Genomic DNA, 27017 nt, shown 5'->3' on the forward strand with positions numbered 1-27017 from the left:
GACAATACTTTTGCAGGACAATACTCAGCTCAAACCCAACCCCTTTCTGACTATATATTACTCTTCCTACACCCTTGACACTGAGAGACACTGTCCTTCAGTGTTACTACTCTGAAGATGCCTGCCACAGTTGCTGGCGAAACGTCAGGAAAGAAAATTCCAAGACCACGGTTACACAGCCCGGATAACCTACAAGAACCAATGAACTCTGACCGTGAAAGCCTTCGACAATATTTTGAGCTGGGTATGTTTAGCCTGAAGAGGAGAAGACTGAGAGGGGATATGATAACTATGTTTAAGGACTTGAAGGGCATATAGAGGAGGGTGCCGAGTTGTTTTCTGTTGCTCAAGAAGGTCGGACCAGAACCAACGGTTTGAAATTAGAGCGAAAGAGTTTCCGTCTAGACATTAGGAAGAATTTTCTAACAGTTAGAGCGGTTCCTCAGTGGAACAGGCTTCTTCGGGAGGTGGTGAGTTCTCCTTCCCTGGAGGTTTTTAAGCAGAGGTTAGATGGCCATCTGTCAGCAATGCTGATTCTGTGACCTTGGGCAGATGATGAGAGGGAGGGCATCTTGGCCATCTTCTGGTCACTAGGGGTGTGGAGGGGGGAGGTAGTTGTGAATTTCCTGCATTGTGCAGGGGGTTGGACTTGATGGCCCTGGTGGTCCCTTCCAACTCTATGATTCTATGAAACTCTGCTTTTGGACTGGGAAGGACAGCCAAGAATACATTTTAAGAATGATGCCTTCTTCATTCAGAGGTGGCCCTTTAGCCAGAATGGTTCATGGGGCATTGGAGATAACAAGAGGTTGTCTATCCAGAGTCATAACATCCTCGGTGCTTTTTACAGGGTTGCCAGCGCTGGGTTGGGAAATTCCTGGAGAACTGGGTGTGCAGTCTAGGGAGGGTGGGGTTTGGGGAGGAGACGGACCTCAGTGGGGTATAATGCCTTGCAGCTCACCTAACACTGGAGCCATTTTCTCCAGGGCGACTGATCTCTGTTGTCTGGAGAACAGCTGTAAGACTGGGAGATCTCCACCCCCCAGCAGGAGGTTGGCAACCCTAGCTTGTCACTACCAAGAGATTTGAGAAAATAGGACTGTGTGAACAGAGCATCAAGGGCACCGCACGCTTCTGGGACATTTCTCAGAGGACAGAAGTAGGGTTGGACCCACTGCTCCAGTGCCCTGAATGGCGACTTCATCTGCAGGTGCTTGGCTTCGTGCCGAAAAACCCCTGAGGATCTCTGCAGACCAGGTTTTCAAAGGCAGCTGAACAAGCCAGAGTCGCTGTCTTGGGTCGGGCGGCCATGCTAGGGCAGCTCAATCTGTACCATCTTTGGACTCAAACCTGCATTCTGAAAAGCGCTTGAGGAGATACCTGGGGGTGAGTGTTCAGAGACGAGAATGGTGGTTTAAAATCAAACAGCCTGTGTAGTGTGGAGCATGGAGTTCTGAACTAGGATTTGGGAGTCCCAGGTTCGAATCCCCACTCTGCTGTGGAAGCTGGCCGGGTGATCTTGGGCCAGTCACACTCTCTCAGCCTAACCTGCCTCACAGGGTTGTTGTTGTGAAGGTATAATGGAGGACAGAAGGATTTTGGAAGCCTATGTGGGTCCCCATCAGGAAGAAAAGTAGGGCTATAAATGAAGTAAATATACATATGTATATAAGAGTGAACCCTTTGGCAGTTACTGATTTCCCTGAGCCTTGGATGCCAACTCACCCTGCCCCGAATGCCCTCTTCTGCTACCCGCAAGGAAAGGCCCCCTTTGCACCTGGAGGGCTGCAGACAGGGAGGGAGAGATGTCTCTGCACCGTCCTTCATGGTCCACCCAATTCTTCTTGCCTCTCTTTCTTCCCTTGTGCTGAGGCTGAAAGAAACGGCTGGCTGGCGGGCTGAGGACGTCGCTGGCATTTGGATGAGCCTCCCTGGGTGGACCCTTCAGCTCCCAATGAGGCCGGGAGCTTCAGAGCATTGATGAGAAAGAAGAGCCCCCTTCAATCAGATGCGACCAAACGTGCATGGGATCGGGCTGGAAGAGTCACCTTGGCAGCAAGTCAGAGCCAGCCGAGCAGCTGCACTCTTGCTCCTCCGCAAGGGCTTGGCCAGTCCCCAGTGGTCAGTGGCACCATCTCGTCTGGGCTTGTGCTGCCTCTGGCCTGGACTCGGCCTGGCTGGTGGTGGCACCGGCCTGGGAGGGAAATGACCACGAGTCCCTGGCTTAGGGTGACAAAAAGCCCTGCGCTATCCCTGCACTGTGGAGGATCCCAGGGGGATGGGGAGGCAGCCATGACCCCTCCCTGCAGAACCCTCTGGCAGTGCAGCAGAAGAGAGGGAGGGCCGTCACATGAACAGATGAAGCTGCCTTCTACTGAATCAGACCCAGCCTTGGTCCATCGAAGTCAGTATTGTCTACTCAGACCGGCAGCGGCTCTCCAGGGTCTCAGGCAGGGGTCTTTCACGTCACCTACTCGCCTAGTCCCTTTAACTGGAGATGCCGGGGATTGAACCTGGGGCCTTCTGCATGCCAAGCAGAGGCTCTACCACTGAGCCACAGCATCATGCACTCATACTGCCCCAGTTCAGCACAGCGGTGCCTTCCTCTCCTGTGGGTCTTGCCTCCTGAAAGGTGAGGCGGCCCTGGAGGTCCGCACACTTCCCAAATGTCTGCATTTCTTTTCTAGAACGGTTCTCACACAAAATCGCACGCAGCAGTCAGGCATCCCGAGGGTAAATCTTGAGATTAACCATCATGTGACAAAAGGGGACAAACAAAATGCTCAGGAGCTGGGAGGACAGGGTAGAGGAGGGGGCCTGGGCAACTGCAGCACCAGCCGCAGCAAACCTAGCTGAAGCCCCGTGCCTGGCATTGCTGCAGCCTGGGTCGAGGGTTGCCGGGGGTGGGGGCTTGGGCACCAGCAGGCACAGAGACCTCTTTGGGCATGGTTTGCAGAAGAGGACTTTGGCCGTGGTGTCCAATCCGTAGGGAGAGAGGGCTGGGACAGCTATGGCCGTCAATGGGGGAGCCCCACTCCTGGTGGCTCCTCAGTTGTCTTCATATTGGCAAAAAGCAGTCCATGTTTCCCTTGAGGGGGGGCTGGCACCATGTCCACAGATCCCAGTGGCTGCTCCCCTTTTGTCTTCTCGGGTCGAAGGCACACTGCAAGGCGCTGGGTGGTCAAGAAAAGAGGGACAGGTGATTAGGGACCGCAGGCTGGCTTCTGGACCTTCCCCAGGGAGCCTGGAAAACCAGGAGGTGGCTGGGGCCCCGGCCAGAATCATCCTCCACTCGCAAAGGCCCTGCAAATTCTCAGTGTAGAACTGAATTGGGAAGGCCAAATATGGGGTTGCTGAACCAGCCACCTGGGAGATCATTTGCACAAGGAGAAAAAGGATTCTGTTATAGGAGGGTAAATAGTTAAATTGTGGAACTCCCTGCCCCAGGATGTGGTGATGGCTGCCTAACTGGAAGGCTTTAAGAGGGGCGTGAACATATTCATGGTGGAGAGGGCTATCTGTGGCTACTAGTTAAAATGGAGACTAGTCATGATGCATACCTATTCTCTCCAGGATCAGAGGAGCAGGCCTATCATATTAGGTGCTGAGGAACACAGGCAGGATAATGCTGCTGCAGTGGTCTTGTTTGTGGGCTTCCTAGAGGCACCTGGTTGGCCACTGTGTGGACAGATTGCTGGCTTGATGGGCCTGGGTCTGATCCAGCAGGGCCTTTCATATATTCTTATGGTGTTTCCTGAAGGGAAGTGCCCCCCCTCCCCAGCTCTGGGGATCCCCCTGCCCTGACCTGCTTGAGAGATCCTGGGGTCCAGACAAGCTTGTAGGCCATGTAGACAGGGATGCAGAGGAAAGAGGAGGCGCCGATCAGGTACCCCACCGAGATGCTCCAGGCCGGGTACTGGTAGTCGAACAACGTGAGGGGGGGCTGGTTCAGCAGAGAGCTGATGATGATGAACTAGGCAGAGAGAAAAGCCTGGTTGCAAAGCCCTGGGGGAGGGAGGGTCCCAGAGCCAACCCCCTCACCCTCCCTCTTTTCCATGTCTACTTGGTGGGCCAACCAAGGTTGCCACCCTCCTGGGCAGGAGCCTCTCCCTTGGACAGGCTGTACAGCTGCCAGCACCCTGCAAGAGGCCCAGACTTAGAGGGCATTTGCAACCCAGCAGATAGGTGACACACAGCCTTTGATCAAGCAGGTGCCCAATTTAAGAGCTTCCAATTGATTTTTTGTTCTTTTGCTTTTCCTATGTGTGTGTGTTTGTGTGTTGCAAGCAACAAAAGGAATGTGTATTTCATGTGCAAAAAGAAGTGGGGGTGCAAAGGAGAGGAGTGGGGGCAGAGGCGGGCCACAGTCTCAAACTCAGAGTGCTTTTCCATGCTCAGCATTAGAACTTCCTCCCTGTAATGTTGAGAGCTAGAAACTTGCTCTGTTTAGAAGAAGAAGAGTTGGTTTTTATATGCTGACTTTCTCTACCACTTAAGGGAGAATCAAACCAGCTTACAATCACCTTCCCCTCCCCACAATAGACACCCTGTGAAATAGATGGGGCTGAGAGAGCGTGACTGGCCCAAGGTCACCCAGCTGGCTTTGTGTGTAGGATTGGGGAAACAAATCCAGTTCACCAGATGAGCCTCCGCTCATGCGGAGGAGTGGGGAATCAACCCCGGTTCTCCAGATCAGAGTCCACCGCTCCAAACCACCGCTCTTAACCACTGCACCATGCTGGCTCTCACACTTGTAGTGTGATCTGTTAAAATCAGCCTACGGAAGGCTGGTTGGTGGATGCTCCTGGGCATTCAAGGCACTCTCTAAATGTCCTGAGGTCAGGCATGTTTGCTTGCATTCGTAGCCTGGCCTCTTGGTCCCCGCCCACCCCATGTGAAATTACACTGTAAGTCCCTTGGGGGCAGGGGCCTGCCTGTATTGCTTAAGTCCCTCTGCAAGATACAGCACAACCGAGGGCATCGTCATCACTTGGTACTCACTGACAAGAAGGCCGGGCTGATGGCCGCCCAGCACACCTGCCAGTAGATTCCCGGCGTAAACCCCAGCATGGCCTTCACATCACTGCAGAACTGCTGGATTCCTAAGAAGCAGGAGGAAGTGTAAGCCCAGCGCGAACCTTTCCCTGTTCCTGGGGAGGGGGGCCGTGTGTGAATTAATCTTTGGTCCATAAGACCTTTGAGAGGCAGCCCCTGTCCCCAACTTGATGTTTATGGGATGTGTGCAGGGTAGGGTTGCCAGCCTCTAGGTGGGGCCTAGGGAGCTCCTGGAACTGCAGCTGATCTCCAGACCACAGTGATCAGTTCCCCAGGAGAAAACAGATGTTTTGGAGGCTGCCTGGCTGCCCTTCCCTGCCCAGTCCTTTTCCTAGGATGCCAAATCCTGCGAGGAGGGGGCTGATTTTGACAGCAGGGCAGCGCATCCCCCCTCCGCCCCGAGAACAGTGCCTCTTACCATAAAACCAGGAGACAGCAATGGCTTCTAGAAGCACCACGGCTAAAATGGAGCAGCCAGCGCCAAACTCTTCCAAGAGCTTCACAATGTAGGACCCACCCTAGAACAACACCAGAGGCAGAACTGAGATCTTAGCTGGGCTATGGCCACACTGCCTTTTTTTTGTGATTCTGCTGGCTGCAGATTCCTCAGTCATGGTATTCACATAATATTCAAGAATGGAGTTTTCTGAGCATTCCCCAAGCGTTCCCCTGACACAGAGAAATTGGCAATAGGCTGCAGACTGTATGGTCAGTTCTTGAAATAAAGAGTTCTGGTGGGGCTTTGGGGTGGTGCCCTCTGCATGGGGCTGGGGCCAGGGTGGGACCAAAGGCAGTAGCAAGGAGCAGCCCTGATTTTAGTGGTCTCAGTGTAAAGTCTGTAGTTTGGGGTGGATTTGGGGTCGCTGCCTTGGAACCCTATTTGGGAGGAAAGGAGGCATAGAAGAAGAAGAGTTTTTATGTCTTGCTTTTTTTCTACCTTTAAGGAGTCTCAAAGCAGCTTACAATTGCCCCCTTCCTCTCCCCACAACAGATACCTTGTGAGGTAGGTGGGGCTGGGAGAATTCGGAGAGAACTGTGACTGCCCCAAGGTCACCCAGCAGGTTTCATGTGGAGGAGGGGGGAAACCAACCTGATTCTCCAGATTAGGGTCCCGCTGCTCTTAACCCCGACACCACGCTGGCTCTAAAGTTTGGGTCAATATCCTAAAGGAGATCAGGAATCAAGGTGGGTGGGAAGGCAACCTGGGCTTCATGATGGCTTTTAGCTATGGAAGCTTACTGGCACCTCCGGGTTCAGAGGCATGACATCTGCATATCAAACACTGAGGATAAGACAAGCAATAGGAAACAGCCAGCTCTCCTGGGGTATCTGGCTGCAGCCACTGCTGGGAACAGGAGCCCTGGGCTCGGGAGAACAGACCTTTGGTCTGATTCAACAGGGCAATTTTGATTGATTGATTTTTTCACTTTAACCCAGGCTGTTAGCCTGGCCATGTGCAGAGGGAGGAGCTAGCCAAGATGATGATGAAGAGTTGGTTTTTATATGCTGACTTTCTTTACCACTTAAGGAAGAATCAAACCAGTTTACAATCCCCTTCCCCTCCCCACATCACAAACCCCATGAGGCAGGTGGGGTGGAGAGAGCTCTAAGAGAGCTGTGACTAGCCCAAGGTCACCCAGCTGGCTTCATGTGGAGGAGTGGGGAATCGAACCCAGTTCTCCATATCAGAGTCCACCACTCAAAACCACCACTCTTAACCACTGCACCACGCTGGCCCTCTAGCTAGAGACACCACGCTGGCTCTGTGTAGCTAGACGACAACATGCTTAATGAAATACAACACAGATCTGGGGGTGGGGCCCTTGGAGGTGGTGTGTTGAGTTTGCCTTCCCCCCCCCGGAACAGGTAGCAGCAAGAGAATCAAGATTCCCCCCCCCCAGCTACTCACATTGGTCAGTGTGGCCAGGGAACCAAGAAAGCACACGGTGATCAGCCCCAAGACAAACAGCTCTCGTCGCTTGGCCAGGAGGTGTGGATATTCATCCATGATTGCTGTGATCACAGCTTCCAGGCCCCCAAACTGCAAATCCCCCCCAAAAAAAAATCACTTTTCAGCCACAGTGATCCATGCCTTGCTTACATCTGGACTGGACTATTGCAGTGTACTCTGTTTGGGGCTACTCTTGAAGAGTGTTCAGAGGCTGCAGCTAGTGCAGCAATTACATCTGCTCGTGGGCCCACTTCAAGGTATTGTTTTTGACCGTTAAAGCCCTACATGGGTTGGGACCAGAATATCTGAAAGACCACCTTCTCCCAACTGTTCCAGCCCAGGGATTATCATCACAGGGAGAGAGAGTCCCTCCTGACTGTCCCATCAATCAAGGATGCCTGTTTGGTGGGTACATGAGAGAAGGCCTTTTTGTTGGCAGCCCCACAATTATGGAACAACCACCCCAGGGAGATGTACCAGGAGCCCTCAGGTTGATCTTTAGAAGACTGCTTTATTTAGATAAACGAAAGCTCATACCCTACCAGAAAATATTTTTGTAAGTCTTTAAGGTGCTACTGGACTCTTGCCCTTTTTGACTACTGCAAACAGACTAACACGGCTACCCACTGTGAATTTGCTTTATTTAGGACTGTTTTAATTAGGGATGTATTTAATTAAAGTAGTTATAAAGTGTGAGTTTAAATGTTGGTTTTATGTATTTTATTCATCCTGCAAGCTGCCTTGAGCTCCATAGGAAGAAAGGCAGCTCATAAATATGTAAAATAAATAAACAACTGGTGGGGCAAGGGAGCCCCCCAGCCCCCCCTTACCGTGCTGTCCAGCCCCAGCATTACCATCATGAGGAAGAAGAGGATGGCAAAGAAGGTGGAGCCGACCATGTTGCCGATGGCCTCGGGGTATGTGATGAAGAGGAGGCTGGGCCCTGCGGAGAGGAGCTGCGTTGTGCCACCTTCCATTTGACAAAGACATTGAGGAAATGGAGCCCTCACGTGTGGCAGGGGCTGGAGAGAGAGAACCTTCTCTCCCCCATCATAGAAGATCTTGGGGGGGGGGGCACCCAATGAAGGTGATTGGCAAAAGGAAGTACTACTTTGCTCAGTGAGTATTTAACTTGTGGGATTCATTGCTGCAGGATGCCGTGATGGCAGTTGCTTAAAGAGAGGGTGTTGCGCAGCAGCTAGAGGGTCAGACTCTGTTCTGGGATCCCCAGGATCAAAGACCCCACCTTCCTGTCATGGAGCTCATTGGGAGATGTTGGACCAGTCACTCTCTCTTAGTATCACCTGCCTCACAGGGCTGTTGTGAAGGTAAAATGTAGAAAAGAAGAAAATGCCCTAGATGGATAGACTAGTTTAACTGGCTTTGAAAAGAGGAGGGGTTCTTTCAATGATTTCAAAGAACCTCCATGTTTAGAGACAGTATATCTCTGAACATCAGTGCTGGGGGCAGCAACAGGGTGAGGCCCTTCTGTGCCCTGCTTGTTTGCTTCTCATTGGCATCAACTTGCTCACTGTGGGAAACAGGATGGGGGCGAGATGGACTACTTTCTGATCCAGGGCGGCTGTTCTGACAGAAGATGGACCTTCCCTTCATTTTATTTTTCTCCTCATGCCTCCTTCATGTTTAGATTATGAGCTGCAACCAGGGCACTGTGCTTGAAAAATGATTCTCACCTCTCCTGCTACCCTGGGATGGGATGCCCAGAAGCACCTGGCTTTAAGAGGGGAGTGGGCATGTTCATGGAGGAGAGGGCTATCCATGGCTACTGGTCAAAGTGGATACTAGTCATGATGCATACCTATTCTCTCCAGTATCAGAGGAGCATGCCTGCTATCTTAGGTGCTGTGGAGCACAGGCAGGATGGTGCTGCTGCAGTCTTCTTGCTTGTGGGCTTCTTGGAGGCACCTGGTTGGCCACTGTGTGAACAGACTGCTGGACTTGATGGACCTTGGTCTGACCCAGCAGGGCCTTTCTTATGTTCTTAAGTTCTAATATCAAGGATTAGGCCTGGACCTCTCAGGAGCAGCAGCCCAAGCCCCTGTGCTTTCCATGGCTGGAACATTCATGGTGCTCAGGACTCAGGACTGTGCGGGGCCACCCTCAGAAGAAGAAGAGTCGGTTTCTATATGCCGGATGTGTGCGGCACCCACCTTTGTCTTTGGCCACGTCCTCCACTTCCACGCCCCTCATTTCTGCCATGTAGCCCAAGACGGTGAAAATGACAAAGCCAGAGAGGAAGCTGGTGAGGCAGTTGATGATGCTGGTGACCACGGCGTCCCTGCAAGGTGGGCAGAGAGGGAGGGAGAGCAGAGAGGCCCCAGCGGGCCCAGGGCTGCTTCCGGCTCCTGACCAGGGCATTCTTGACACCCAGTGGGCTCCGTGTCACCCCCCCCACACACACACACACACTCACAAAACAAGATGCTCCCTGGTTTGCACTTCAAGGAAGCATCAGGGATAGGAGTATGTTGCCAAGTCCAGGTTGGGAAATTCCTGGAGATTCTGGGGGTGGAGCCTGGGGAGGGTAGCATTTGGGGAGGGGAGGGGCCTCAGCAGGTTGTAGCACCACAGAGTCCACCCCGCGAAGCAGCAGGGAACTGGTCTCTTTTGCCTGGGGATCAGTCGTAATTCTGGAGATCTCCAGGCCCCATCTGGAGGCTGGCAGCCGTAGCCAGGAAGGGCAGGCCTGCTAAATGATCCTGTTTCTGCAGCTCCAGGCTTACTGCTTCCCTCAGGAGGAACAGAGCCTGCTATTTCCTGGGGAGGGAAATCAACTGGTTCTCTAAACCTGGCCAATCCAGGCAAAATTATACAGGAGAGCCTCTGCTTGAGTTGTGAACCTATTTAGGGCTGTGGAGAGAGGGTTAGGGTTGAACCCTGGAGAACTGCTGAGAAGCCTAACTAGCCAGGAGTCTGCCTTGGCAACCTTCCAAGGAGGAAGAATTTGGGGTACTTGAAGAAGGAGCTAGGCTCGCCAACCGCCAGGTGGGGGCTGGAGATCTCCTAGAATTACATCTGATCTCCAGACTAGATAAATCACTTGTTTGTTTGTTTGTTTAAAACATTCATTCCACTTCTTCTGGAGCAAATGGCTGCTTTGGAAGGTGGACTGCATGGTATTATAACCTACCAAGGTCCCTCCCCTCCCTAAATCCCATGCTTCCTGGCTCCACCCTCCAATCTCCAGGTATTTCCGAACCTGGGGCTGGCAACCCCAGGAGAAGCAGGGTCCTGAGCACTTACCTGTAGCAGTTGTTGTGGAATGGGTTGTAGCTGGCGAGAGCAAGAAGCACCCCAAAGCCTGGCCCCAGCGAGAAGAAGATCTGGGCAGCCGCGTCGACCCACACCTCGACAAACCCAGAGACAGAAAGACTCCCATTAAGAGCAGTCTGGCAGAGGGACACAGAGCTGCCCCCAGACCTCATGGGGCTGCACCCCACACAGGCCCTTTCGAGACTGGGAGGGGCCCAGCGGCTCATTGCTCATTCAAGGCTCCCCTTCAGTCTCACTGCACCTTGGATCGCTTTGTGTTTTTCTCAGCTGGAAAGAATTAGATATCCACACACTGTTTAAAATAAATACCAATCAAACCCTGGTCCCAAAGTCATGCGTTCTGCAGAGCTGTGTTGCTACCTTAGAAGGAAAAAGATCAGATCATATCATTTTGGGCATTAAAACTTAGCACTATTTGAGAGTGTTATGGTGGTCCCTGTTGTGTACCAGCCCTGGCACAATCCTCCCCCCCCCCCACCGGTCAAAATGGTCCTGACTTTACAACCCCAGGATCCTTTTGCACCACCACACACAATTATTTCTGATGATTCACCTGCAGCATCTTCTGCCATATTGCCAACAATCCTGAGGCACCCCCCTCCCGTGCCACTGTGGGTGTGTTAAGTGTTGTCAAGTCGCTTCCGGCTCATGGCTACCCTATGAATCAATGTCCTCCAAAATGTCCTATCTTTGACAGCCTTGCTCAGATATTGCAAACTGAGGGCCGTGGCTTCCTTGATTGAGTCAATTCACCTTATGTTGGGTCTTTCTCTTTTCCTGCTCTCTTCGACTTTTCCTAGCATTATTGTCTTTTCCAGTGACTCTTCTTATAATGTGAACAAAGTACAATAGCCTCAGTTTAATCATTTTAGCTTATAGGAAGAGTTCAGGCTTGATATGATCTAGAACCCAGTTATTTGTCTTTTTGATGGTCTATGGTATCCATAAAACTACATTTCAACACCACATTTCAAAGGAATCTACTTTCTTCATATCAGCTTTCTTCAGTGTCCAGCTTTCACACCCATACATAGTAATAGGGAATACAATGGCATGAATTATTTTGATCTTTGTCGCCAGTGACACATCCTTACACTTCAGAATCTTTTCTAGCTCCTTCATGGCTGCCCTTCCCTGTCTCAATCTCCTTCTGATTTCTTGGCTTCCCGTGCCACTAGCAACCCTGAAATTGTTTTCTGTTGCCCTAGAAGGTTGGACCAGAACCAACAGGTTGAAATTAAATCAAAAGAGTTTCCGTCTAGACATTAGGAAGAATTTTCTAACAGTTAGAGCGGTTCCTCGGTGGAACCGGCTTCCTCGGGAGGAGGTAATTGCTCCTTCCCTGGAGGTTTTTAAGCAGAGGCTAGATGGCCATCTGTCAGCAAGGCTGACCTTAGGCAGAGGGCACCTTGACAGGGAGGGCACATTGACCATCTTCTGGGTATGAAGTATGGGTCACTGGGGGTGTGGGGGGGAGGTAGTTTGGAATTTTCCGCATTGTGCAGGGGGTTGGACTAGATAACCCTGGTGGTCCCTTCCAACTCTATGATCCTATGATTCTATGCACAAACACAGCCAGCAAGTGAAGTCTTGGAAGGCAGCCGTGTTGGTCTGTGATAGGACAGCTAAACTCTGACAGAGGGAGCTTTGGCTCTCGGAAGTTCATTCCCTGAAGATCTGGGTGTTGTCGAAGGCACTTCTGCCCTCAACTCTAGCCCCCCAAGCAAGGGTGGCTGTAGTCTTCAGGGGCTAGGAAAAAGCAGGAAAGTTCTGGACACCCACCCACCCCCAGCCTGCTTGCCTGAGTAGCATGAGAAGGGTATGGATGTGTGTGTGCATAGATGTGCATGCCCCCCCATGCAATAGTACTTGAACCCTTCAGAAGGGTTCCTTTGCTGCATAGTGTTCCCCTCCCTTTACCTTACCCAATTACCTTTAGTGAAAATTCATCTGTGTGTGAGGGGGGCTCAGAGGTCTTGGCAGGCAGGAAATCCATTGTTGGGCCGGCTTTGCAAAGAGGAGGCTGAAAGGGAGCAGCCCCCAGAGGACCTCTCCCCAGCCAACAAATGAGATGGGTGATTCAATTAGAGATTTGCATTTCCAAGGGCCTCTGACTTCCAAGGGAATAATGAACCTCTTTTGGTCCTCTGATCTTCTGTGGGGTGGCTGGCAGATGGAAGGGGGGGCTCTCATGCATGTATAAAAAGGGATTTGGGGGGTCATGGAATCAACAGGTGCAATGAACGACACGTTGCAGTGAGCTGCCACTCCCACTGCCTCAGCTATTTGGCCACGAGGGGTCTGCTCTGCTCTCCAAAACCAGGGCAGGGTCGAGCTGTTTTGCCCCCCCCCCCGGCCCCTCCTCTGCTGCTGGTGGTGGCTGTGAGCCAGTGGAGCCGCCACTGGGCCTGAGCCCCCTTCTGGAGAGCCTTTGGCTACCCTTTTGATACCAGTGTCCCTGAAAGGGGAGGGGAAGGGTTACCAGCTCTGGGTTGGGAAATTCCTAGAGATTTGGGGATGGAGCCTGGGAAGGGTGGGGTTTGGGGAGGGGAGGGGCCTCAGCAGGGTATAATGCCATAGAGTCCACCCTCCAAAGCAGCCATTTTATCCCGGAGAACTGATCTATGTAGTTGTAATTCCAGGGGATCTCCAGGCTGCACCTGGAGGTTGGCACCCCTAGGGAGGATAGGTGCAGTGGGGGCTGGGCATCCAAAGCCCTGGAATATACTGGCAGTGGTTGAGGTGAGGTGACCTGGTGGTCTGTTTTCTTTTCAGCAGGGATACCTGCTAGATGGTAGATGGAAAACTCTGTGAGGACCACTGGCCAGGCACACTCTCGGGGGCCCTGATGGAAAAGCATGTTCAGACACTGAACACTGCCAAAGTGGGGAGGGAAATGAAAGACTCAGGGCAGCAGTGGTCCGCAGCTGCACACAAGAGCAGTATCTGAGATGCGAGCCCTTGGGATTTCAACAGCACACCAATGGACAGAGGTCCACTGAACGCTGTGCAGGCTCAGGCCAGCAAGTGGTGGGACCGTTCCTCGTGTGCTCCAGCCTCAGGTCCGGGTGAGAGCCTGCCGGGGTACCACTTCGGCCTCCTACTCCTGGCAAGGCTGTCCTGAATCTCAGCCTGCCACACAGCTGATAAACACAGAGGCAGCTCCCGGAGGGGGGAGGGGGAGTTGGCAGGCCCAACTGTGCAGTGTACAAAGGAGCAACTGGCCACATCTGCATGCATCTGGCTGTCTTACAGCTGTGCTCATGAGCTTCTTCCAGTTGGGCTGCAGGTAGAAGACGATTCCTCTCCAGGCCCCGGGCAGAGTCGTCCCGCGAATCAGCAGGATGAGCAGAACAACGTAGGGGAGAGTGGCCGTCACCCACACCACCTGCAAGGGAAAGAACCACAATGGCGCACTGCCCCCCAAGTTCATCCCCCCTCCCAGTGTGGTGTAGTGGTTAAAGTGTCATCATACTTGGGTCTGAGAGACCAGGTTCGAATCCCCACTCTGCCATAGAAGCTTGCTGGGTGACCTTGGGCCAGTCACACTCTCTCAGCCTAGCCTACCTCACAGGGCTGTTGTGAGGATAAAATGGAGGAGAGGAGAATTATTTAAACTGCTTTGGGTCGCCATTGGGCAGAAAGGGGGAGTATAAATTAAGTAAATTAACAAACATGGCAAACGTCTGCAATTGTTCAAGTAGATAGATTTTCTTGGCAATTTCTCCCCTCCCCCCACTGCAACTCTTCCCACTTGACTTGTTCATGGCTAATACACCAGCCCACGGAAATGTGCCCATTAATTATTCCCCTCTTGAGTGGTTCCTCCATATCCTCTGAGCAGATGAATCTTGTGACCCTTTGCTCTGAGTGTTAAAAAGAAGAATGTGTATAGACTGCAGAATCCAGCTAAACCTCTGGGCCTGTGCACATTATTCATGTTGGGCAGATATGCATATATTGGCTTACTTGCATTATTAATTGCACCATTTAAGGTGCTCCTGCCAATCAAAGTGAGCAGCTTTTCCAGAGGAAATCCTTCACAGCTTTGCTTGGCTCTGGCCTCCCCTTATTTTTTCAAGGATTGCCTACTTGTTTGTTTCATAAAGGAAAAGAGCTTCTCAGGATGGAGAGCTCTGCAGCCCATGCCAGTTTCTGAAAAGGAAGGATCTTGCATCCCAGAAGAAGTCCCAACTACTCTGCCAGAGGCTGGTTGAGAAGGCTTCCCATTTCGGAAGAAGTTGGCACTTCAACAGGAGCCGTCCCTGGCAGATGGCTGCAGGGAAAGGCACCTGCCCTTGGCATGGAGGCAGCATGCCCCAATTTTGTGCTGCAGCCCCAACAGGTACCTGGGCTGCCCACCCAGGGAATTGTCCTTCTAGGTTGACAATTGCTCTTGTCTGACTTGCACATCTGGGTGCTGCAGATGCCAGGGAAACAGGGCAGAAATGGAACATGCCAGCAATACAATGCTGGGCAGTGCAGAGGGCTGTAGGGATGAAGTCCAGAGGAGGAGGCGGGGGCCAGCCAGGAACTTGTGCCAAGGGTCTTGACTCCCTCCCCCTAACTGGGCCTGGCTGGGGTTACCTTTCCAGAGGTCTTGACCCCCTTCCAGAGGCTGAAGTAGACAATGGCAAAGATGAGGAAGAGGCAGAGGAGCAGGTGCCAGCGGATCCCACCCACCTCGTCCAGGCCTTGCGAGTTCTGGAGTGCCAGAACTCTCCTCCTGCGGCAAAGAGAGATGGAAACAAGTCACAACACCCAGGCTTGGCCAACATACTGCTTTTGGAGCTGGGTGAGCCCTGTCAGGCACCCTGTCCTCCTCACTTCTCTCACAGGCTCCTGGGGCACCGGAGATGGAGCAGGGAGCGGCTGCAGCCCAGCTCCTGCCCACGGTCAGCCTCGGCTATCTCCAGCAAAGGGATCTCAGGGACCTGGTCTCTGCCCCAGCCCTTGGGGTCCAGCAGAGGTGGCAGAGCTGGGCCAGAAACAGTGTCTGCAGGGGTCACGGTGCCAGACTAGGACTGGGGAGGGAAGTGTTCTTGTCCCCACTCTGCCAGGAAACTTGCTGGGTGACCTTGGGCCAATCACACTCTCTTCGCCTAGCCTACCTTATAGGATTGTTCTGAGAATAAAATGAGGAAGAGGCACCATCCTGAACAACTTGGAGGACACAAATGCACTTATTGAGGAAGACAGACAGAACAACGGCACCGCATATCTCAACTCAAGGGAAGCGCAACTGCTTGGCATGTAGGAGCCCCCTTCAGCTCTCAGGGGCTAAGAAAGGCCCTTCCTCTGCCTGAGATCCAGGAGAATGGCGCCTAGCTAGGGAAGGCAGGAGGTGGGCCAACATTGACGCTCAGAGTGCACAGGGCATATGCACAGAGGGAAGCAAGCCGGATTTGGGGGAGGGGAGGAATCTCCCTATGGGAGAAAGACCAGGAATGGAGATGATGGATTATTGGGCCTTGGTCCAACTTCTAAACATTTGAAAATGTATCAGTTAACGTACTATTGCTAAATCCTACGAAGGTGCAACAACTGGTTCCCTTGGTGCACATCAAGATCTCTAGGGTTGCCAACCTCCAGATGGTAGCTGGAGATCTCCTGCTATTAGAACTGATCTCCAGTCGATATAGATCAGATCACCTGGAGAAAATGGCCGCTTTGGTAATTGGATTCTGTGGCATTGAAGTCCCTCCCCTCCCCAAACCCTGCTCTCCTCAGGCCCCACCCCAAAAACCTCCCACTGGTGGCAAAGAGGGACCTGGCAACCCTAAAGAGCTCTTCAAGGCAAGGGAACGAAGTCTAAGATGGGCTGGCACTAGGATTACCATCTCCAGGTTGGGAAACACCTGCAGATTTTGAAGGTTAGTTTTTATGTGCCGACTTTCTCTACCACTTAAGGGAGACTCAAACCGGCCTACAGTCACCTCCCCTTCCCCTCCCCACAACAGACACCCTGTGAGGTAGGTGAAGCTGAGAGAGCTGTGATTAGCCCAAGGTCACCCAGTTGGCTCCATGTATAGGAGTGGGGGAAACCAATCCAGTTCACCAGATGAATCTCTGCCGCCTCTCATGTGGAGGAGTGGGGAATCAAACCTGGTTCTCCAGATCAGACTCCACCGCTCCAAACCACCGCTCTTAACCACTACACCACGCTGGCTCACTTTTGCGAGTGGAGCCTGAGGAGGGCAGGGTTTGGAGAGGGGAGGGACGTCAATGCCATACAGTCCAATTGCCATGTTGGATACAGTCCAATTGCCAATTGCCAAAGCAGTCATTTTCTCCAGGGGAACTGATCTCTGTCACCTAGAGATCAGTTGCAATAGCAGGAGATTTCCAGCCACCACCTGGCACTTTTAGAGGCTCTGGCCCCCTCCCAGCCCAGGCGCGGCTGCCTCCGGCCCCTCGCTGCCCCTTACATGTAAAACTCCTCGGCTGGTGAGCTGGAGTCCTTAGTCCAGGTGACGTTGCTGCCCCCAAAGTAGCTGGTGCAGTTGGGGGTGTTCCAGGGGTTGGCGCAACTGGTCCAGGGCAGCGTGGTGGTGAAGGAGGAGTAGAAATAGTAGAGTGCCCAGGCAATTATGGTATTGTAGTAGAAGGAGACGTAGAGGCCGATGATGCAGATGGCAAAGCCGATGCCTGCGGGGAGAACCAAAGGGCACTGTTAGGGCAGGGCCACGGGTCACCTCCCCTCACCCCCCCCCAGCTGCCCTGGGACCCAGAACCATTGGAGCTGATGGCATCCAGATCAGGACTCTACTGGAGGGGCTAGGAGTTCAACTGAGAGGATGAAGACCCTGCAGGGGGCAAGAAAAGGGTCATCCCTCCAGGAATGGCAGGGGTTGCTGCCACTGCCCAAGCTGTTCGGCCTGCAGCAACAACAGCAGGTCTGAAGTAACCCAAGGGGAAAGCTTTGCATGGCATGGAGACATATGGTTTGGGGACTGCCTCCCTCCAGATGCTGATGTGTCCCCATCTTCAGACAGGGCCATTTTCAGCTGCTATCAGGCCAAGGGGTGGGGAGGCGAAGCCTCCGTTAAAGGCTGCCTGCCGCAAGTTTTGCTTTGCCTGCTAGTTTGGCTGATGCCAGCCTGTTCCTGTGCTGCTGTGTTTTGTCTCAGAGGCTGGTTGGAGTTATGAAGCTGGCCTGGGGTGCAGGTGCCAGTCACGGACCTCATGGTGCCCTTTCAGAGCTCTGGGTGCTGTTCAGAAGTCATACGCGGTACAGCCCCGGTGGGCCCCACTTCTGTGAGCCCATACCACTTCCAACAGCAGGTGGGGAGCAGAGAGGAGCAGGAATCGGGGCCCGTGTGATCTGGCACCTGGGAAGTCTCTGCAGCTTCAGCTTCAGCTATTTAAATAAATTAACCTTGGGACGGGTTGAGTAAAATATGTCTCTGAATGCTGAAACCCAAGTTTGTTCAATGTGTCCCGAAGCTGGAAACTACATTTTAAAAGCCTGCAAAACCCCACAGCCCTCGCTACTTCCCTTGGCCTTGTTCCTAGGTTCCTTATTTAACTTGTCTTCTAACTCTCTGCCTCAGGACTGGACTAAGACATGCTTAGGCCCTAGCCTACGTCAAGTTCAGGAAGACCAGTAGCATTACCAAAATGGGGTCATATAGTGATTTTAGGGGGTTGTATTTAGGGACCCCCATTAATCCAAGCCTCTGAGCCATAGCTTGTGTAGCTGGTACCTAAATCTGGCCCAGAGCCCCTCCTTGCCTCTTTACCTTTAAAGATGGGGCAGATGTGCTTCCAGATGGGAATGGCCCCGACCCGGTGGAATTGCCCCAGAGCCAGCTCCATGTAAAAGAGGGGCACGCCTCCGAAAATGGCCATCAGGGTGTAGGGGATGAGGAAAGCTCCTGCAGAGAGAGGATGCCAAGACCCGAGAGTTACTCCGCAGCCCCCAATGGGACCCTCCCGACTGGCAAGCTGGCCTCTCCTGACATCTCTGGCAGCAGCTTGGTATCCAGGAAGGCAAAGCTTGGCCTTTTCTGCAGAGAGGTGTTTGTCATCCGTTCTGGCCCCAGACTGCTTCATTTTATCCCCTGATTTCCATGTGCAGTTTTTGTGCCTTTAGTTTTAGCTTTGTCCCCCCCCCCCCAGCATTTCTGTGTTTTTAGACCATTTTTGTGTGTGCGTGTGTGTGCGTGCATGCTGGCTCTACCTAGTGAGAAAGGTTTCCTCCACATTCCCAGCCACACCTCCCGGTTCTCTTGATTTCTGCGGGAGCTGAAGGGGTTCTGGCTTCTCCTTCCTGGGCTGTTGGGGCTGGGAGGTCTGCAGTCTGAGACAGAAGGAGGGGCCTGACTACCCCTTCCCCAAACAAACAGGAAAGGTGAGTGAGATTCTGATCTACTGAGTGGATGCGAGAAGGTGAGGGCCTTTTAGTCAGAAATCTGGCAGCTGAGAAGGGAAAGCAGCATGAATATGCATCTGGCCAGTGCAACGGTGTGCATGGTTAATAATCTAATTAGCATGGCATATAACGAGGGGGCAATTGCATCTCATCCCAATTCCCTCCCCTACTTTATCAAAGCATCCCAATGGAGCTGGGGTGGGGCTATGGTTTGGAAGTTTGCAGGTTCAATCCCCAGCTGCATCTCCCGTTAAAAGGAGGTTAAAGCTGTAACCCAATGCACACTTACACAGAAGTAAGCCCTAATGAGACGATCTGTGTTGGGGGGGAGTAAACATGCATATGGTCAGGCTGCCCCTCATCCCCCACCCCACCCCCACTGCTCTGTGTTGATGGCTTTAGATGAGTATGGAAAGTAGGATGGCTTTGGGAAATGCAGAGAATGAGGAAGAGCCATTTGTCTTCTGTGAATCATTTCTGTTCCAGAGGCTTGAGGGCACATCCTGTGTTGTGCTGAGGGCACACTGGTTTTTTGTACTAACTGTTTGAAGTGTGAGGAACCTACACACACACACCCTATTTGGGGAAGAACAGTTAGCTGTGGCTATGAAGCACAAGTCCTGTGCGTGGCTGGGATCGAAGTGGCCGACCACTGCACATCTCTGCCAAGGATTCAATGCACCCACAAAGCCAGAAAGTGCATGATGATGTGCAGAATGTGGCCAGACCAAAAAGCAACACGGTTGCATCCTGAAGCCAGACAAAGTACCCCGGGAGTTCTTCCACTGAAGATGCCTTTTCCCCCTGTCCCGTGTGGGCTGGAGCCTTACACAAGAAGAATGTTTCGAGATGCTAGAGGGACGGTTATGATGGTCAATTCTGTGATGTGGGACATTATTATGGGAGCACAATGAATTAATCGTCTGACCCATAATTACAACCTTCAAGTAAGAGGGAGTGTTAACTCTTGTCTGCCCTATTTGGTAACAAGATGAACATTTGGGGACAGGAGGCTCCCTGGGACAGCTGTGGTCCTTCCCTGACCTCTCCACTGGGCAGAGGCAGCTTTGCCTTTTCACTCTGTGCAGAGGGGCTTTTTGCTCACTTGCTAAAAGAAGGAAGATTCTCGCTGGCACTTGCTGGGGGGGGGGGGGCTCCCTCGGATTCGGCCGATAATATCTGGGCTGCTTCCAGCCACTCTGCCAATCTTTCAGGTGCCCCCAGACTCCGGCGTGTGTCGCCAGGGCGAATTCTCTGGCTTTCCTGCAGCGCACGTCGGACCACTTCTTCCTTTGGCATCTTAAAGACTAACGATTTGGGGGTGTTTAAAAAAACAAATACTAGCGGAACCTTTCTAGCTTCAGGTTTCTCCTCCACAAAGGCTTCTGCTAGAAGAAGCCCTGGTTCGTCTGCGTCTGCGAGGAGCCGCAGACACCCGGCCGCCGACTACCATGGACAGCTCTCGAGGACAAGGGAGGAAGAGCCCTCCGGCCGGCAAGTTGCGCCAAACTTTCCAAACTTTTCAAAAACTCGAGCGTCAACAGGTTTGGGGGGGGCGGCGGCTTCCAGACGCCTGGAGCTGAACCTCGAACAGCGAAAAGCCACGACGTGCGCAAGAAGAGACGAGGGGGCTGCGACTGCCTTTCCGGTTTCTATTTGGCATTGACCCCCCACCCCGGGGACCCACGTTCATCAATCCGGACTTCTTATTCTGGTTGCGGTGGTGAAATTGCAAAATAAAAAGAAACCCAAGAAAGTGTTGCTAACCAACAGCATGTTGAATCTCCGACAGGAAAAACAAGATCTGCAGAGATAACCGTGGGAATCTCTCGCTAGTTGCTGTGGAGTGTGTGTGTGTGTGTGTGCGCGCGTGTGTGGGAATAGCCAACAACGCCCCCGGGGTTCCTTACCGCCTCCGTTCTGGTAGCAGATGTAGGGGAACCTCCAGACGTTGCCCAGGTCCACGGCGAACCCCACCACCGACAGAAGGAAATCCATCTTCCTCCTCCACCTGTCCCGGGCGGGGGTCTGAGCGGCCAGGGGCGCAGCTGGAGCCGCCATCAGCCTCCCCAGCGAGTCCCTGCAGGATCTCAGCGGGAGGAGCTGGGGGAGAGGAGGTAGACCCCAGAGGGGGAGGGCCTGCCGGGAGGAGGCGGGAGGGAAGCAGGGAGCCGGGCCTCGACCGGTGCCCCCCACCCCCAAGCAGCCACTGGGAAGACGGGCCTTTGGATCCCAGGGGAGGGGAAGGCGCCTGGCCACACCACAGCTTGGTCGGTGAGCCTGCAGAGCTTTCCTCTCCGCCACAAAACTTATAGAGCTGTTGTGAGGCCGGCCAGGACTCCAGAGACCACAACGGCCTGCCCAGGGGATTGCTCTTCAGGCACAGGGGCGCAAAGCTCAGGAGGCAGCCAGATGTGCTTGGTGGCAGCTTGACAGGAGTGGGAGACCCCAGTCCACCAGCCAGAGGAGGCAGCCTGTTCTGTCTGGGCTGTTCCATGGGGCAGCAGCTGGGGTGTTGTGCGCCAGGTTTGCAGACCAGTCCCATTTAGTAACAGAAGTTACCTGCCAGTTTGGATAGGGGTGGGAAGATTCTCACTCAGCGCCTGGGGACAGGGATGTCTTATGTGCTGTAGGCAAGAAAGAGGGCATGTGTGAAGCAAGATAGAATGTGTGAAGAAGCCAGTGGGGGGCTGCAGAGTGGCTGCATGTGGTGTGGTGTGATTGTTGGGGGGCTTAGGGCATTTTGGGGCCAGAAGTCCCAAGGGTTGGAGCATCTTCTGCATGCAGGAAGGCTTGAAAGCCTTTGGGTTTTTTTTAGTTTGGAATAAGGGATGGGGGCAAACATAGAGGTTTAGAAAATTATTCACAGAGTGGAAGAAGAAGAAGAGGAGGAGGAAGAAGAGGAGGAGGAAGAAGAAGACTTGGTTTTTATATGCCGACTTTCTCTACCCCTTAAGGAAGAATCAAACCGACTTACAATCACCTTCCCTTCCCCTCTCCACAACAGACACCTTGTGAGGGAAGTGGGGCTGAGAGACCAGTGACTAGCCCAAGGTCACCCAACTTTGTGGGGATCTCCTGACTGGAAACAGGATGCCAGGCTATTTGGACTTTTGTTACATCCTGCAGGATTCTTCTGATGTCCTTCTTGCATTTCCCTCACCTGGCTTAGATTTCAGGAAGAAGGATTCCTGGGACCCCTATTTGCAGACCAGAGTTCAAACCTCACTGTGCCCCGGCCAACCCCTCTGAGATGTGGCACGAGGACTCCTCGGTTTGCTTCCTGGCTGTGCCATCCTGATAGTCCAAGCTGCAATACCTGAATTTGGATGCTGTGGCAACTCCAAATCTTGGGAAGAAAGTCTACCTCCCCCAAAACATACACACATATCCCCCCCTCTCACACACACTTTATGGATCCACATCATCTCAGGATGTCCTGAAACCCTGCACCAAGCCTGGACAAAATAAAACCAACATCCAGGGGTTCCTTGAAGACGACCAACTTTCTCTTCTTCAGCCTCTTTGCTCCCCTACTGTGCTCCTTCAGGTTGATGTTCAGAGCTCTTGTCCTCCTCAGCAGACCCGTCTCCCAGGGCTGTCAGTCAAAGGAGCAGTGGAGGGCAGACGTTGGAGGAGATGCACCACAGGCTAGAATCCCTGATCCTGTGAGCACCGGATCCCTCACGCACGACGGGCAGGTCTGCTCTGCTTGGCCAGGCTCCACTGCCAGCCTTCTGCCTTCAAGCATCCTTCTGTTGGGTCAGGGGAGGGTGAGCTCTGAGACCTGGAAACCACAAGGAAGGGCATGGGAACGAACTAAGGAATGCAAAACAGGGGTAGGGGAGAGAGGGGCTTTGACATCCCAAACACTTTCCACACATTTGTCTCCCGAACAGACCCCAAGCTGTGTGCAGTGCATGACAGAACCCCTAACTCAAGCTGAACAAACCCCGAAACTGGTCAGCAGAACATCTACCTCCCATTCATCCTTGAAGCTCGGCTTCCTAACAGTCAGGAGGGCAGGGTGCGTTCCTCACAGGCCCAGGGGGGCCAGAACAGAAAAGGCCCTGGGACCAGGCTGTGACAAGGTTTGTTTGAAAGAAGCAGAACTGCTGGGACAGCAGGGGGCTCGTCCTGAGTGAGACGGTCCTTTGGGTCGGTGTGTCCAGTCCAGAAGAGCTGGAAATGTCACGCGTGGCCCCTTGAACCAAACTATGAAACAAACAGGCGCAGCCAAATGCTCCTGGGCCTTGAGCAACAGCTGCAGTAAGCAGCAGGTGAAGCTTTTCCCAGTGTAAATGTCAGTTCATTCACTTGTAGGCACAGATCGAGGTGCTGCCAATGACACAAAGATTGGCAACCCCACTACAGTTGTGGTGCTTGGCTAAGCATAACCTCTCAAACTACGCCAGTGCCCTTCTTTCCTCAGAAAAGATGCCAAAAGTGCCATTTCACCCTGGACCCTAACCTTGCCCAGCACACAAAGCTGCTTTTTGCAGCTGGCAGCCCAGTTCAAAGGGAACACTGTGCCAGTGCAAAACCTCATGGGGAAATGCCAAGGCCTCAGCCACAGTCCTGCTTCAACCAGGCCTGAGAGAACAGGAGGAGAAACAGGGTATGGGGAGGGAGTAGCGCTATTGGGTGACAGGTTGGCCACCTGGGGAGCAGAAGAAGAAGAGTTGGTTTTTATATGCCGACTTTTTCTGCCACTTAAAGGAAACTCAAACCGGCTTACAATCACCTTCCCTTCCCCTCCCCACAACAGACACCCTGTGAGGTAGGCGGGGCTGAGAGAGCTGTGATTGGCCCAAGGTCACCTAGCTGGCTTCATGTGTAGAAGTGGGGAAGCAAATCCAGTTCACCAGATGAGCCTCCGCGGCTCATGTGGAGGAGTGAGGAATCAAACCCGGTTCTCCAAATCAGAGTCCATCACTCCAAACCACCGCTCTTAACCACTACACCACGCTGGCTCCCAGGAAGGGACCACAGGCCCAGGAAGGGAGCGTGGCCCCATTGTCATTCCTGCTCCTAAGTCTAGAAGTTGCTCTGTGCCGCCAGCCCTGAACGGCAGAGTGATGGGAAGCGACAGGCCTTTGCTGATCCAATGTTCATTGGCCTGTAGGAGTGCAGGAAGATTGGCAGGAGTGGAGATTTCAGAAGACCCCCAAGCCTGAGCTGGCAAAGGGCAAGGAAGCCGCGCTTCCTTGCTCCTGCAGGGCTTCTCCTGTCCCTGGTGTGTTACCGAGGCCCAGAATGATGGGAGGCCCTGATCCCTTTGGTGGGAGGGTTGGGCTTAGGAAACACTCAGAGAGCCCGAGCGATGAGCTGCGAATCCCAAAGTTTTCTGTACAAAGCATGAGGCGCACAGCTCCTCTCAGCCCATTTGAGGCTCTGAGGGATAATAGGACTCGCCTACTTCACAGAGGAGTTGTAAGGGAAACTGAGGAAATGTGTGCTGTGAGCATGCAGAGACAGTTGTAAGTATTAATAATTCACCAGCGTTAGACTCTGCTCATATGGTCACATGATTGCAAATTACGAGCAGAACCCTCAAGTACCTGGAAAAGTGCTTGCTTTTTGCTGGGATTCCTAAATAGGATTACAAATACTTTGTGCCATTTTACTCTTACACTGCCTCTTGGAAATTGCGAGAATTGCATGGAGGGAGGCACTACGTCGCCCAGGAAACTGCACAACTTTCTGTTTATATCTGGGAACATTTTCAGTTGTTGGTGGATGTTGTTCAGGTTCTTTATAAAAACTAAAACAGCTTTCCCCACCACCAAGCCCATTTGCTTTTTTTACAGCCACACTTCTAAACCAGGGTTCCCTGCCCCTGACTTTTTTTTGGGGGGGGGGGGGTACGTGAGCTTATCAACCACCAGGGTAGTTCTGAACACACGCCAGGTGGCTACCAGAGGGCAGTCTAGTGCAATGATGACCAGACATTCATTTATTTAATGATTTAATTCATTTATACCCTGCCTTTCTCCCCCATGAGAACCCAAACCAGTTTACATCATTCTCCTCTCCTCCATTTTATCCTCACAACAAACTGGCGAGGTTGGCTGGCCCAAGAGTGACTGGTCCAAGATCACCCAGCAAGCTTCCATGGTACAAGTGGGGATTCGAACCCAGGTCTTCCAGATACTAGTCCTACACTGTTAACCACTATGCCTCACTCACTCTCTTGATTACGCAGAAGCACAAGCAATACACACTGGAAACCCGTCTCATTTTCCGTTTCAGGCTTTGCAATCTGGCTAGAGTGGATCTATTTGCAGAGGGGGGAAGCTGGCATCACAAAGGGTGATTTTGATAAGGTTTTTGCGAAGATCCTTGTGTTGCTGAAGCATTGTGATCCTTGCCTGTGATCAGTATTGCAACATATGGACAGGATCTTGTCAATTACTAATGACATTTCTGGATGCCAGAAAGTTTGTTTCCTCCCTCCGCCTAGCCGGGATTGTCTCATTCCTGGGGGCACCGTGATAAGGGAATGATTGACGCCTCCTCCGTGGCTGGTTTCCCAGCCTTTCCCAGCCAGCTAACAGGCTGAAATTCACCAGGGAAAACTTCTCACACCGCTGCTTCTTCAAGCTGGGGTCAGCTGCAACTGCTGAATTTTTGCCAGTCCCCAGTTGACAAAAGCCTGTTCCTTGGGCCCTTAGGAAATGCCCACCTGTGCCTTCTGGACTGCAGTGCTTCACGGCATGTACTGGGGCTTCATTTGGGTCAAGGCCCAGAATCCGTTGGTCTGGAGGCATCATGTGAAGCAGCCCTTGTTGGAGCTCAGTGTGTGAACAGGAGACCTTGTGCACACACACACACACACACACACACACACACACACACACACACACCCCGGCTGTCTGGGTGGAAAACTGAGATAGAAATGCAACCAATAAATAAGCAGTTCCAGAGGCCAGGCCTGGAACATGGGTAGCAACAATAAAGAAAGCATTGCTTCGGGCCACATCCATATTTCTCTACACCAACCAGTCACTTTAACACGTGATGTAAAAACTTCATAAGGCAAAACGAAATTTGGTACAAGTCCAGTCGAGCAACCCTCATTTCAAGTCATTCAAAAGCCCCACAGCGCCCTCTGGTGCCACCTGGTTGCCTCTGCAATGATTTCCCTAGTCATTGGCAAAGTGGCTAGGGTTGCCCGCTGGCACACGACGTGGCAAGTGTGGAGCAGGCACAAGGGCTCTTCTGCCAGCGAGCGGGCTGGGGTGCTGGCCAGGCTGCAGAAATCCCATGGACCTTGCTCCTCTCTGGCTTGATTGACCTGCTGCGTGCTCCCTCTCCCCAGCACTCTGGTGATGCTTCTATCAGAGGACTGGACAAAACAGAGGGAGTGGGGGGAAGACCCAACCTAAAGACAAAGCTGGGTACCCAGAGGTTTATAGTGATCACAAAGCGCTCATGCAGATATTAAAAACAAGCCAAAACTAATCAACAGATACAACAATTTTGTAACAGCCCAGGTATGTATTTAAGGATGTCTTCCAAATGAACTATGTGCCTAGGTCAGATTGTAATTAAAATATGTTTAAAATCGTAAAGGCACCCAAACGTGGAATGAAGTCTGAATATTTGTTTCTGGACTGGGCTGATGTTACGTACAAGGAGTGCATAAGAGTATCAACCAAACAGAGGGCCGAGACACATTTGGCACGTCATGGTTTCAGACTATCAACCTTGTAGTTGTTACCTTATAGGCTTGCTTTTAATATCTGCATGAGCACTTCATAATAAATCTATCAAAGAAGGACTGCCTGCCCATTATATGCAGGAAAGGAACCCAGCTGGCCTGGCATCGCCTGGCATCTGGATCTGCGCTGTCCCTCCGGTCGCTCCGCATGGCAGCTAAGAGCAAGAGGTGCATCACCTCCTGATTTCATCATCTCAGGCCTCTGCTAAAGACACAGGATCAGGGCCAGATTGGGGAGAGGCTTCTGGAAGATGGTGCGGCTGGTTGCATCCCTAGCATTGTCTGAGGCATCACAAAGCGTTCTTGGAAAAAAAGCAGGATGCATATTGGCCTTGCCCACATTCATCCAGAGAGGAAGCTGAAGGGGGCGACACAAGGAGAGTTCAGGCCTTGAAAGCCCACCCCCTGCCACCAGCCCTTTACTTTTTGGGCAATGTACTATTGTTTCTTACTGCCTGGGGTCCTCTGAATCCACCCCAGTTATGCCCAGCGCCCCGGTTTGCCAGAAAGGGCACCTTTCGTGGACAGGGCAGACTGACCGCAGCCTTGACTGGGCCATGCTTCACGGCCGGGGAGAGGCTGCACCACTGAGGAGCAGCATCTTGCTTCCTGTCAGACAT

General features: G+C 52.6%; 1 protein-coding gene across 1 annotated transcript; it reads right to left on the minus strand.

Annotated features, from left to right (window-relative positions):
• Positions 1–3017: 3017 nt before the first annotated feature.
• LOC130485978 (sodium-dependent serotonin transporter-like) lies at positions 3018–27017 on the minus strand. Its single transcript, XM_056859119.1, has 16 exons — positions 26937–27017; positions 25849–26022; positions 22153–22272; positions 20585–20777; positions 18043–18177; positions 16729–16948; positions 14888–15026; positions 13554–13688; positions 10271–10374; positions 9178–9305; positions 7837–7949; positions 6965–7096; positions 5474–5573; positions 5002–5102; positions 3806–3973; positions 3018–3173 (listed from the first exon to the last, which is right to left on the minus strand). Exons 1-16 carry the CDS (start codon positions 27015–27017, stop codon positions 3018–3020), a joined length of 2199 nt encoding a protein of 732 aa, XP_056715097.1.

Source organism: Euleptes europaea, chromosome 13 (genome assembly GCF_029931775.1).
Source record: "Euleptes europaea isolate rEulEur1 chromosome 13, rEulEur1.hap1, whole genome shotgun sequence".
Classification (NCBI taxonomy): domain Eukaryota; kingdom Metazoa; phylum Chordata; class Lepidosauria; order Squamata; family Sphaerodactylidae; genus Euleptes; species Euleptes europaea.